The sequence below is a fragment of the Hemicordylus capensis genome, chromosome 6 (assembly GCF_027244095.1).
Source record: "Hemicordylus capensis ecotype Gifberg chromosome 6, rHemCap1.1.pri, whole genome shotgun sequence".
NCBI classification, from domain to species: domain Eukaryota; kingdom Metazoa; phylum Chordata; class Lepidosauria; order Squamata; family Cordylidae; genus Hemicordylus; species Hemicordylus capensis.
Window position 1 is genome coordinate 57,029,958 of NC_069662.1, and position 13,731 is coordinate 57,043,688.

The window sequence follows — 13,731 nt, forward strand, 5'->3', positions numbered from 1 at the left end:
GGAGGTTTCCCCTAATTAAATCTACTATTTGCTTTTAGGCAGGATTGGGCACTCACCCATAAGGGAAAGTGTAAGTTTGTGTGTAGTGGTAGCTGGCAGTTTTCAAGGACTTGGGCAGCACCAAAGAGGGGTTTGGGGTGTGTGAAGAAAGTTGTAACTCAGCTGTGCCCAGTTTCACATGAAGGAGAGTGCTTTGGGTCTCTGAAGTCCCAGATTTTATTCTCCGATAGGAAAGGTCCCCCATTTGTGCAGCCAGGAACTCTTCATTGTTCATTCTGGTGGACTTCTTATAGCAGAAAAATGGGTGATCCTTTGTCCACCAACTCAGAATTACAGGTGAGGGTTTTTGCTGCTGCCAGCTGTTCAGTCATTACCACTGCTGTATGTACTCTGAATCCTAGGAGAAAGGAGAGAGAGAGGCCATCTGGTGCCAAATCTAATGTCTATAAGAGAAAATGCTACAGCCTTTTCATCATTTCTTTCCCCACTCCCATTCGACCAGCCTGCTTAATGTAAAATATCAGCCAAGGAATGCATTCTGTGTTTGGTGCAAAAACCGTTTGGCAGAAGAAAGTGGAAGCTAGAGAGGGAGGTGGTTTGAATCAAAGTGCGGCTGCTGCTTCTACCCAGAGAAGCCCACGCAGCCTGGAAAGGGGGAGGAGCAAAGTGGGTGGAGAAAACTTTCCTGCTTCACAGCTGGCTGCCCTGGAACAGGGTGTCCTGCCCCAATGATGCTGCCAAGCAACCGGCAATTTTGTCCCTGGCTCCCCTCTCTACTTACAGAGTACCTCTTCAGCAGTTTGCCACTATGGTTCGGCACATGGTCAGTGTTACATGGGCACCGGTCTTGCTTGGGGACCTCTGCAAGGAATCAGAAAGCGGGAGTCAAGCTACGTACTTGGGAGAGCCAAGACTGTGAAACATTAATGAAGGCTTTTGTGTCAATGCAGCGTGCCTCCCTCCCTCCCTCTCTGCTGATTAACCACAGCAAGCCTGCTGGAATTATAAGGGGACTGGAGATGGACTACTGGCAGGCTGTAAGAGGGTGTGGCTAATGGCAGATTTGAGCTCCAACTCCTCCCTTAGTACGAAAACCTACCAATCGCCTTTCCCAAGAGAAATGGTTTTTGTGTGTGTGCCACATCATTTTCTCAGCCTCAGCATCTTGTTCTGAAGACTGATGATCAGCTGCTTTTCAGGGCTGTTGTCAATATTACTACACTAAAGTCTGTCTGGAGCGTTTTGAACACCTGGAATATACATGCAAAGTCCTAGAGTGCATAGGTCTGCAGCCTCTGCCTATGTGAGTAAGCTCAACTGAACTTCTGTTTTTAGAAGTCTAATAAACGCTTGCAATTTAATCTCCATCTCTTTAGAGAGGACTACTGGCCACGACATTCTACACCTAATCTGCAAATGCCTTCAGTACTTGAATATTTCATGCACTGAGCTTGTGGGCTGCAGCTGGCCCTGTGGCAAAGTAGCTTCTGACTGTTCTACCACCAGATCGCTATTCAGCATGTTATGTTTGTGTTTTATTTGTCATACACAGTGTGTGTAAGTAAAATAAAACTGATCTAGTAGGCTCAGGATTGCTTCTTGTTATGGTAATCACACATTCACCCCACCTCTAGAACTGATTTTTGGTCTGTGCCTGTTTGGTCTTCCAAATTGGTACAATGGTTAATTCCTAAAATAAGCTGAGGCTCAAGCCTGCCTAGAATCTCAGAAGCATTACAGTTGCACTAGTAATTACTGGATGGTGAACTGCAAAATGCCCCCTGTGCATCCCCCCAGGTGAGCCCTCTTATTTACTAATACTGTACTTTACTGTTAGTAAAAATAGGTCTTGGGCATAGATCCTGCCTCCAATTCCTTCTTGCTCACTTCTACATAAACATGAGTGAGCTGCTCAAGTTGTCTGCAAATGCAGTGATTGTTTAACCAGTTCCAGTTGCTGCAAGCAAAAACTTCAAGCATACAACCCTGAGTGGTTAGGGTGGGAGAACAATGAATAAGTGGGACAAAATCTCCCCCACCCCCAGGCTGGGGAGTGGGCCAAGGCTGGGTACAATTCAACAAGCCTCCCCCCCCACCATACATTAGACCTCTTCAAACTAGGTACTCCTTTCTCTTCTGTTACAGCTTCTCCCACTCAGGTCTTGCTTACCATGTGATAATAGATCCGGGGATACAGCATAGGGACACAGCTGATCAGACTGCATTTCTTTGCTCTCCTTAGCTTGCTGGTGCTGCTTTCCTTCAATGGCTTCTTTCTCCTGTGTACCAAAATAAGGTGTGTGGAGCGGGGAGGAAATAGCCAACTGATCTCTTCCTGGTCAATGCTGGTATGGATGTTCCTTCCCTCTCTAGTCTCCAGTCCTTTGCCAAGGGGAAGCTCGGCCTACTGCTCCTTTTCTGTTCTGATGATTAGCTGGCTTTCTGCCAAAGGCTGCAATATGTGCAGCAAGAGCCAGTTTCTCTCTCTTGGTCAGTTCTCTTCCCGAATCCTCCCCTCTGCAGCCTGTGTGCATTCCTCCTCTCCTCAGCCTTTCTCGTTTTCTAGCCAGCCATCTGGTCCCTGCTCGTGGCTTTTCTCCTTTGGTGCCCTGCACCCCTCCCCTTTTCCTAGGCCCATGTGACTTCTGTTCATATCTTTCTTGAACACTGTAAGAGGGGTCATAATCAAATGAAACACAAGAATCCGCCTTATACTGAGGTAAAGTGTGCCCTTGAGTTGGTGTCAACTCCTGAAGTCTACACAGCCCTGTGGTTGTCTTTGGTAGAATACAGGAGGGGTTTACCATTGCCTCCTCCCGCGCAGTATGAGATGATGCCTTTCAGCACCTTCCTATATCGCTGCTGCCCAATATAGGTGTTTCTCATAGTCTGGGAAACAGACCAGTGGGGATTCAAACCGGCAACCTAATGCTTGCTAGGCAAGTCCTCCCTCAATATGGTCTATGCTGACTGGCAGCAGTTTCAGGAAGGAGGGAGCCTCTCTCAGGTGCTTTCCAGATAAGACCCTGCAGGGGGATCTCGGAAGTGCGCTTCCACACTTCCTGTGTTCCCAGGAAGTGTGGAACACAGGAAGTGTTCCAGGCTGCCGTTCACATTGGCTTCCCAAGGCTGCCGTTCACATTGCCAATGCCTTGTTTCGGATTTAATCGCTGCAATATAAAGCTAGGATGTCGTATATCTGGCATTTAAAAAGCTGTTGTTTTTCCAGGTTGGAAGTTTTCACAAGACTGCTCCCCCCTGCAGGTTTTATGCTTTGCGATTTGCTGGAACGAGGCATTTAGCTGCTTTTGAGCGCTAATCTGGAAAGCGCCCCAGTTCCAGCCCTACCCGGAGATGCCAGGGAGTGAACCTGGGCCCTTCTGCAGACAAAGCAGATGCTCTCTACCACTGCATGCAGATGCAAGTTCAAGCCCCAAGAGGGGAGCAGCTATAACTGAACGGGGGTGACTGAGGTGGGATGACAAATGTCCCGGGCCCCTGAAAAACGTGGGCTGCTGGCTGGGTGACACCTTGCTCTATGCTATCCCTTCTGCCTCTCTGAAGAAGGCGGTTTGGCGTGGGGAGGGGTTCATTGTTTGATCCAGGGTAGTGGGCAGGCCTAGGAGAGAGCACTCTTTGCCTGAGACGTGAGAGAGCTGCTGCCAATCAAAGCCTGCGAACATTCCGGGGCTAGATGGATGGCTCAATGGGTCGACTCAGAATAAAGCAGCACCTTCGTATTTCCTCTTCCCTGTTCCTCTTTGGGCTCCAGCTCCTTCTCTCCCTCTGCTTTCTACAGGGCCTCGCCTCCCCCCCCCCCCCCGCCTCGGGCGCAGGCGAATATTCAGCCTCCGCTTTAGCCCCACGACCCCCGTTAGCGTTCACCATTCCCTTCTCTCTCTCTCGGCCTTCTAAGGCCCCCTCCCCTAAGAGACCTACTTGCATCTGCAGCAGCCGGCGTTCCAGCTGCATCTGCTTGCGCCTCGCCTCCCAGTGATAGGCGGCCATTGTGTTGCCTGTAACCCAGGGGGTCGGCCACGAAGAGCCGCGGTTGTGCCGTCGGTGCCGCTACGTCGGGCTTCACAATGCTGGGATACCAGGCAACTAAAGGGACGCTGGAAGCTCCCTCCTGAGCATTGCGCTCTTGTCCACTGGGGGGCAGCAAAACCACGAGTGAAGAATTGCTATATTTTCCGCCTTAATCAGAGGAAGCTGGGCGGACAAGCAATTATTTTAAAAATTCTTACTCACTGCTTATCCACTCTCCAGCTTCCTCTGGGACTGAACTCATCCGTTCTGACGAACAGTCGTGCACATGGGGCTTGTAGTAGTCGTTAAGGCCAGCACAGTCATATTCGATGACACGGACGGTGGGGTGGGGGTGGGGGGTGCTGTTCCAGAAGTAATAGAATCATAGTATTTTAAAGCTAGAAGGGGCCCCTGTTCAGTGCGGGAAATTACTATAGCATTGCTGACAGACAGCTGTCCAGCCTCTGTTTGAAAACGTTCAGTAAAAGAGAGCCTATCATTGCATGAGGCAGACTGTTCCACAGTTGGACAGCTCTGGCCAAAACCTGCTTCTTTATAACTGCAATACATTGGTCTTAGGAGCAAAAGAGAACAAGTACACTTCTCCTCCTATATGACAGTCCTTCAGATGTTTGGAGATGGCTATCGCATCTCCCCTTAGCCTTCTCTTCTCCAGGTTAAACTGAACCAGCTCCTTCAACCCAGTCAGCAATTAAATACTTCAAAAGAGAAGTGCAGCAGGGTCTCAACCTGCATTCTCTGACCTGGAAACCATATGAAGTTGTGGTTCGTAAGTCAGACCTGTGGTCCATATAGGAACAGGAGAAAGAAAATATAATACACCCAGGTTATTCTTTCTGTAGTGTGCTAGATTATGTACAAAACCCAGAAGCACCCTCATCCAGAGGAGGGATGTAGAAGTGGGATGTACAAGATTAGAGGGCAAACTATATGCAGAAAAACCATTTATGAGCCTATACTTTTTAATTGTCATGGTTATATTAAAATAATCTTTGTACAAGGAGTAAGACAAATCAGAGAGGGACTTGTCATCTGGGGAGCAAGTGCTCATCTGTAGGTAACAGACTGTTCTTAGAATTGTTGTAAACATGAATTTAGTATCAAGGGTGTGCAAGGCACTGTGCAGATCAGGGAAGTGTTGCTATCCTTACCCAGAGGGCTGGCAATCTACATTCTATGAAAAAGGCAGAGGGGCATTAGAAGAATTAGAGACTGGAAAATGCGGCATGGAGACTAGAATGTTCAAGGAAGGTCAAGGGTGAAAAAAAATCAAAAAATTGGGAGGTGGTCAGTTTCTAGAAATAAAGGGGTCAGGGCTCCAACCTGCCTGGGAGCCCCATCCTCTTATTTCAAAGTAAGCTGGCAGATGTGATGGCAGGGGTGTAGCAAGCCCCCCAGGGGCCAGGGAACAAAATCTTGGCAGGGCCCCCGCCACTGTGCACACCCCAGAGCCCCAAGCCCTGCCCCATGCATCTGACATCATATGCAAGGAGCGGGGCAACCAACATCTCCCCGCTGCTGCTCCTACCTGCTGTTGGCCACTTCTGACATCGCTGCTGCTGCTACCCCTGCCTTGCTCCCACTTCTGATCTTGGCCCCCATGGTGGCGGTGGCGGACACTGTGGCTGTCAGAACTCTCCAGCCAGCCTGCACACCTCTCTGGCCAAGCTGCACGCCGGCACAGTTCGACTATGGATGTTGCATGCCCATGACTTCACAGGCATGTGATGTCCATAGTTGAACTACACAGGTGCACAGTTCGGCCGGAGAGGTGTACAGGCCGGCCGGAGAAGCCTGACAGCCACAGCACACACACTCTGCCACCATGTGGGGTGGCCTCCCCCTCTTGGATCACTCCCCACCCCTCGGAGGCCAAGATAAGAAGTGGCGGTGGGGTAGGGGTGGCAGAGAGGTGGTCTGCTTGGGGGCCTGCTTGGGAAGCCCCTGACCCTGTAGACCCGGGGACACTTGTCAATGGACAAATGCTATACAATGCTATACAAATACAATGGACGCTATGCCCATGTGTGATGGGGCTGATTATTTGTGGGTGAGTGAATGAAAGGAACTCTGCAGATGCTCCAGTTCAGGCCTTTATTACTTCGCCATATTTATTATTTTTATTTAGCAAATTTATTGAACTCCTGACTTCCTTAGACTTGAGGTGGTTTACATAAATTAAAACAACAAGGGGGGGGGGAGAAAGAAAGAAAGAAAAGAGAAAAAGTTTAAATGTAAGTTTTTTTAAAATAACTTAAACATATGTTTAAGTTCAAAGGGTTGCAACTGGAAACAGATTCTGGGGCGGGGGGAAATTAAGTCGTGCATTCAGTACATGAACTGAGGCAGAGCCTTTACCCTTCTGTCCCCGAGGCTGAGAGCCCTGATGTTAAAAACAAGTCCTCCTGGGTGGGGCGCAGAATCAGATTGAACTCCGCAGCTAGAAGATATCCCGCTTTGGATGTGCCTGCCCAAACCATCCACGTACAGGGCTCGACACTCAGTGCGCAGCCGCAATAAAGCCCTTCGCGGGGTCCTCTCGAAGCAGCCGCATCTAGTAGACACGCCTCCTCCAGATGCTCCTCCCTATTGCAGGCAGGCACGCTCCAAAAGAGCGCTGATTGGCTCCGGCACAGCCGTGACGCCACCGAGCTGGCTTCGCCGCCCTGCTTGCCGGCTGCAGCTTCTTTTAGTCCGGCGCTCACTGGGCGGCAGTTTAGTCGCGTGGAGAGTTTGTGCAGTGCTGATTTCGCGGGAGGAGAGTGCGCATTGTGGACGGGCTGCTGCTTACTGACGCCAGCCTGGGAGCCCGATGGAAGGTAAGATGTCGGGAGTTTGTCGCCCTTGCCCTCGCCTCGCTTCGCCCTCTAGGTCTGCAGAACCCCGTCTGGGAATGCTCCAGGCTGGGCTTCATTTGTTCCGAAATGAAGCCTCTCTGCTCAATGCTAGGCTGTAGAACGGCTGTAAACCGTAACCGCCTGTAGAACGTATGCCGAAGTAGGTGACAAGGCCTCTGAGCAAGTGTAGAGTGAATTTCTCTCACCAGTCATTACGGAGTGTCTATAGCAGAGAACTATATTTTCGGATGCCAGAAATTGGGGAAAGGGTTTCCAATCAAGGAGTAGCGTTTCGAGTTAGACAAGCCCTGGCTGGCATCTCCTTCTTCTGCCGAAAAAGCACTGTCTGTAGGGGAAGGTGGCAGCCCAGAGGGAAGGACTCTGTGCACAACACTTGTACCCTGTGCACAGCCCCTACTACTAGCCTGCCACACTGTGCACAACATCTGGTGTCAATGGCATTGCTACAGTGCAGGGTGTCCCAACTTCCACTCTGTCCTCAGATGTGTTGGACTACAACTCCCATCATCCGCAACCACAGTGGAAACCTCTGCTGCAGAAGAATCTCCTAGCCTGCCGTTCTGAACTAGCATAGTTCTGACCTTGCCACTTACTGCACATGTGCCCGTGTGTGTGTTGGGGGGGGGGGGAGATGGGAACATCCAGGATTTTAATGTGAACCCTGGAGCATCAGGACTAAGCCCCAGAACCTGTTATTTGTGCACAGATCAAGGCTGGGAAGGAGGATGAAATGCAAGAGTCCTCTGAACATGTGCAGATCTACTTTAACCACAGCTGTGCTTGTGAGGCTGGGATTAACAGCAGTGGTTTTCAGGACTTTTCGCCTTAGACACTGAGCACAGCATAAGCACCTCTTGTGCCATGCCTGCTGCTGTGCATGTTTATAAACACTCTGTTAGCATTAATAGTTTAGAAGATTGTGTGTTGGGCAATTGTTTGCCTTGAGAGAGCATATGGCCATCTTCAGGGCACCTTTGACAATGGATCTTGGCCGAGCCACTTTGCTTTGTCTCTAGTTCAGTCACACTACCTGTTCATCTCAATATTTCTTTTACCCTCGCTTAGTGACCTAATGATTTGGAAAACAAACAAACTCGGAAATATTTTTTCGGAAAAAATATTTTTGGGGAATCTTTAGAGGGTTTTTTCTATATGAAAAGGAAACTGTGCCATTAAATTTTTTATTCTCTGAGTGGTGGTCTGAATACAGGCACAAGTTCAGGACTTGTGCTTCTTACTGGAGTCATTGGGATTTCAGCATCCTTCATTTGCTATAGTTCATGCTCCTATAAGTTCCCCCGCAGCAGAATTTCTCTTGAACGTAAGATCTGAGCTGTGGGATATCAAAGTCTGAACTTAAACATTATTTTGGAACCTGAAGAAGATAACCAAATATGGTATGGGGAATAAAGAAACGAAAAAGTCTTTTTAAAAAATCTTGAACTTATATCTGGGGTTGTGTCATGGGTTTGTACATGTATTAACTTTATCCCTGGGTTGTCTTGTCACAGATCTACAGCTGCTGTGAGCAAAGATCATCCAGGCAACACCCTGCAAGGTTTGGCTCCCATCCAGCAGACTATGGGGAACCAGCTGGCTCCAGTGCCTCCGTTCCTGCCCCCCTTGCAGGCACTGCACGTAGTTGTAGTCGGGCTGGATGCAGCTGGCAAGACATCCCTGCTGTATCGCCTGAAGTTCCAGGAGTTTGTCAAGAGTGCGCCCACCAAAGGTTTCAACATGGAGAAGATCCGGGTGCCGCTGGGGGCTTCTCGCCACATCACTTTCCAAGTGTGGGATGTGGGCGGACAGGAGAAGCTGCGCCCACTCTGGAAATCCTACACGCGCCGTACGGATGGCCTAGTTTTTGTGGTGGACTCAGCAGAGGCTGACCGTCTGGAGGAGGCCCGTGTGGAGCTGCACAAGATCACCCGCTCCTCGGACAACCAGGGGGTCCCTGTCTTGGTGCTGGCCAACAAGCAGGACATAACTCAGGCGCTCTCGGTAGCTGAGGTGGAGAAACTTCTAGGGTTGCATGAACTGGGCACCACCACCTTAAGCCACATCCAGGGTTGCAGTGCTATCAGTGGACTGGGCCTTCAGCAAGGCCTGGAGAAGCTCTATGAGATGATTCTCAAACGCAAAAAGCTCCTTCGCAACAGCAAAAAGAAGCGCTGAGAGGAGGCAGGAAGCATAGTGGGGGGTGACCTTGCATTCTCAGCAATTTAGACATTTTGTACCTGGGCAGGAATTTTATTACCACCCCCAGGTCACTGATGCAGGGGGAACCTGTGGACCCAAACTGGACAGATTCCAGTTTCCTCTTTAGAGGATTCTGATTTTGTGGATTGTTGAGCCTCTACTTGCCACGAACTGCACAATGGTATCCTGGTAGCCTCCCTTGACACTGGGGTGGGGGAAGTTGCCAGGAGGCCGGCAACGTGGGGTGGAAGGGACAACATGGAGTGGAAGAGCTGGAGGACATTTTCCAGAGAGCTGGAGGCTGCGGCGAGAGACCCTCTTTGGCCCCATCTTTGCTTCAACCATAATTTGTTTGTATTTCTTTCTTTTTTTAAAGTTGGAATTGGGTCCTTTTATGGGCTCTTGATAGTTTTGGTAGAAAACAATCCCTAAGTTATTAAACAGATGGTCTGCTGAGTTGGTGAATGTATTTTTGTAACCTTTCGTGCACGGAGGCCAAGGAAGATCGCACTTTGCTTGAGAGTGGAAGCATAATAAATAATAATAATATAAGCTAGGGCTGGGGAATGAAGAGGCAGGGCTGGGGAATGAAGGCAAGGTTTCTTGCATGGCAGATCTAAAGGAGGTCTTTCCTGGAAAGAGGTAGTGCTTGACCTCCAAGCAGGAGGGGTATGCTTGGTGTTGGAGCTCCTGGCTGCCTAGAGGTCACCCCATTTTGCCTCGGATGCTCTTCCCACAAATCCCTGGACTCAAGTGGCTGCTCAGCAATGGGAGGTGTTGGGGGTCGGGGGGGGAGAGACATCTGCATATGCTGGGAAGTAATGCCTCTCGTTCACATATCTCTGTGATTCCTTCACGTATCTCTGTGATCATCATCCCCTGGGAGGATGTGCTTTCCCCTCTCGTAGTGAGTATCCACAGCTAGCTTCCCAACATCTGGGATTGGGGAAATGTCATCTAGGAACATAGGCTGTGACTCCCAGAAGAGCTTAAGCCCTGGCATGATTCATTTTAGAGTGCAGCTTTCCCAGTTTCCCCCTGTGCTGGGGAAGAATTCTGTTTTGAATTCCAGACTCAGAGAGAGAGAGAGAGAGATGGAGGGGTGAGTGTAAGAGGAGGGGCTTTAAATGGCAGTGAAATTCCATCTGCTTTGGCTCTGATTATGCCCCCCACCTACCCATGGGGCTAACAAAGGCCCAGACTGACAGTCCCTGGCTTGTGCTTTGTTCAGGACTTAATTTCAATTGGGGCTCAGCTTGGAAACCAATTTTTAATGCCAGGAGCATTTCCAGACAGGGCTTTTAGCTCACTTCTCCTCTGGAATGGAGGGTGTGCATTCACATATTGGCCAGATTTACCCCAAAGTCCCTGCAAACTATTGGGGAGCACTCCACACACAATTTGTGTTTTTCATTAGACATTGGAACGTAGCCCAATTAATGTCCGGGATTAAAAAAGCCACTTTTTGTATTGGTTTGTGGGGGGCAATAAAGCAGCAGTAAAGCCTGCTGTCTGAAAATGCTCCAGGGCTCAGTCTTTTATGGCAGGATACAGCGTCTCCGGACATACAAATATTTATTTGATACAAACCAGAGTCAATGGTTGCAAAAGAAAAAAAAACCAGCTGAATATGATCAATCAAATGTCCACAGGATATGATACATAACTATGAAGCTATAAATTGTTCACTCATTATCTTTTGTGGATTGTCTTAGCTTCCATGGTGACATTAGCCTCTGAACATGTGCAGCGTGTGCTTTCCTTGACACCTGGCCTCACACATCTAGGCTGAGGGATGTTGCACATGGCATCTACACAGATTTGAGCTCCTGGCCTCTGGCAATTCTAACTTCCAACTACAGGATCAAACTAGTGCGTGTTTTGGCAACAGCTGCTGTGTCCGGAAGAGCTTGGCATTGGCTCAGCCTCAAGACTGAAAAGGGTGTAATTGTTTTTGGCTTGGCAAATTTACTTAGCAAAAACACCAGCTTTCCAGATGGCCCAATACCCCGGGTGGGGTGGGGTGAGGAGGTGTTCCATTCTTATTTGGCATGAGAGCCCACACATGTGCCAAAAACGTGCTTTGTTTGCAGATGCTGAGGAGTTATAGGTGGGCTTCCTTACTAAACGGGCAGAACACGTGTCCAGCTACCCCACATGTATCCCCAGAGTTTGGTAGGGCACCTTTCCAACTGGAAATAGAGATACTCTTAGTAGAGAAACCCAAGATAACAAGAGAGGAGGAGGCATTTGTAGGTGAGGGCAAGGGATGAATGTTAACCCCTTTTATGCCCACCAGTTCCCGCCCCCCTACAAATGCCTCCCCCAGCTGGAACTACTTCAGGTTTTTGAGTCCCTGGGTGGGTGGGTGGAACTAGTCTGGGACTTTTGCAGGGGAGAACGTGTGTGTGGAAGAAAGGTGAAGCCATCTGACCACCCAGTTCTCCCCTGCAAATCTCTTAACCAACTTCTGCATTAGTGTTATGATGATAACATTTGGGACCTCATCTCCCTGCCCCCCATAATATTTAGTTCTGCCATCAGAGTTTTAGTTCTGCCATCAGAGTTGTAAACACCTTATTAGTCTGTTTTAGTGCCTTCCTTTGGACATACAGGAGCATAGGAAGCTGCCTTAAAGCAAGTCAGTTCATTGGTCCATCTAGGTCAGTATTGTCAATTGGCAGTGGCTCTCCAACATTTCAGGCAGGCTTCTTTCCAAGCCTTGCTCAGAAGTGCCAGGGATTGAACCTGGGGCCTTCTGTATGCAAAGCAGGTGCTCTTCCACAGAGCTACAGCCCCATCCCACGTGGAATCAGAAGTGCAGATGAAGAAAGAAGACAATGTCCTTGAGGTCATTGCTGGAAGCGAGCTTCTGAGATACACAGAACTGTCCAGTGCTTAATTCCCAGGATGAGATGGGACGTTTGGGTCTTCTTGGAAACCACAGCATGTGACCCAGAGATCCTGCTTCTTGAGGCCAAACTCCATATTACATGATTGGTTCTTCCTGTGTGTGTGTGATGGAAAATACACGGCAGAGATCTGCATCCTTTGCTTGCACTAACAGTGTAATTGTAACTGGCCCTTTTAATCTTGTGTCAAGCTGTTTGCCCATGAAGGGAAAAATACACATACCTGTGTTTCTTTCCCCCTTGTAGAGCAAGCAGCTGTTGGGGAGACTTTGGAGAAAACAGCGGGGGGAGGATCAGACACCTAGCACCAGTGCTCCAGTCAAATGCAGTGGGGGCCCCCACAGCTACTCTAAAGAGGAAAGGGGAAAAGTCAGGAGCTTCAGTTCCTGATCTCTGGAATCCTACTTAGTTTGACCCAGTTGCTTTGTGGGGGCAGCTGTGATTACTCAGAAGGGAAAGTCACTCTGCTTATGCTCTTCTGTTTCCTTGTGTGTGTTTATATTCAAGGACTGAGTCCTGGCACACTAAACAGGTTGTGGGGTTAAGGCCTGGCAGAACTGGCTCAAGCCAAGCCCTTGGTGCAGGTGCTTTCCTGCCCCACTAAATGGTGACCATAAAGTAAAACGTGCCGTTGAGTTGGTGTGATCATAGCTTGGTGGTATTCTAGATCAGGGATTCTCAACGTTGGGGTCCCAGATGTTACTGGACTTCAACATCCATAATCTCCAACCAAAGGCCACTGGGATTATAGGAGCTGGATTATTACCAAAGGATCATGGGAGCTGAAGTCAAATAACATCTGGGGACCCAACATTCAGAATCCCTGTTCTGGGTTCCCTGCAATTCCCCTGCTGTCTGCCAGTGTTGCAACTTAGGGGAAAGCAGCAGTAGTTGTTAAACAGGCAGGGCACTGGGTTTAGAAGTACAGTTTCCATGTAGCCCAGAGCAACTATTGCCATACCAGCAGCATTTAACCTCTAAAACAAGAGGTAGCAGGGTTCACGTTTTGCCTGGAAGTCCTCCCCTCTCGTTTGGAAGTTATTTCTAGATACTGGCAGCGTGCCCCAGCAGTGTGTGTGTTATTTATTTCAGCATTTCCGTGCCACCCTTCATTATTAAAACTGTCACAATGACTGTCGACAGTTGTAAAACAATAGAAATTAAAGCCTATGGATTTGTATAACGAAATGAAATCTAGCAGCTGCCAATTAAGAAAACCACCACCCTAAAAGGCAGCCAATTAAAACCAGCTAGGTAACATGCTGGAAGGCCTGGGCACATCGAAAGGTATTTGCTTAGCACCACAAAGGTCACAAAGCGAGTCTCCCTGGAGGTGGCATTCCAAGTACAGCTTGCCACAACTGAAAAGGTCCTCTTTCTGATGGCCACCCAAGGTGGGGGGTGGAGAGGGGGAGGGCTCAGAGGGCCTCTGAAAAAGACCTTAAATGTGTGTGTACACTCATGTGGGAGAAGACAGTCTTCCTGCTCCTTGTGCCTGGGCCACATAGGGCTTTAAGGGTAAGCGCTGACACTTTGGATGGTGCTCAGAAACTTAGTGGCGCTGGGCTGACTTCAGTTCAAGAACCAATTAGATGTGTTTCTTCTGGTTGTTCCTGGTTAATTACCTCACAGCAGTATTTTGGGCTAACTGAAGTTTCTGAAAAGTCTTCAAAGGCAGCCCCATGTATAGTCCCCTGCTATCTGAGCAAAGA

The 13,731-nt window shown here is 49.0% G+C and overlaps 2 protein-coding genes across 2 annotated transcripts; one reads left to right on the plus strand and one right to left on the minus strand.

Moving 5' to 3' along the window:
- Nucleotides 1–198: 198 nt before the first annotated feature.
- CCDC200 (coiled-coil domain containing 200) lies at nucleotides 199–4,132 on the minus strand. The gene is made up of 4 exons (XM_053264928.1): nucleotides 3,940–4,132; nucleotides 2,171–2,279; nucleotides 782–861; nucleotides 199–397 (listed from the first exon to the last, which is right to left on the minus strand). The coding sequence occupies exons 1-4, from the start codon at nucleotides 4,006–4,008 to the stop codon at nucleotides 371–373; spliced, it is 285 nt and encodes a 94-aa protein (XP_053120903.1). The 5' UTR covers nucleotides 4,009–4,132; the 3' UTR covers nucleotides 199–370.
- A 2,548-nt stretch (nucleotides 4,133–6,680) lies between these two features.
- On the plus strand, nucleotides 6,681–9,563 carry ARL4D (ADP ribosylation factor like GTPase 4D). Its single transcript, XM_053259057.1, has 2 exons — nucleotides 6,681–6,869; nucleotides 8,420–9,563. Exon 2 carries the CDS (start codon nucleotides 8,490–8,492, stop codon nucleotides 9,081–9,083), a length of 594 nt encoding a protein of 197 aa, XP_053115032.1. The 5' UTR covers nucleotides 6,681–6,869; nucleotides 8,420–8,489; the 3' UTR covers nucleotides 9,084–9,563.
- Nucleotides 9,564–13,731: the final 4,168 nt, after the last annotated feature.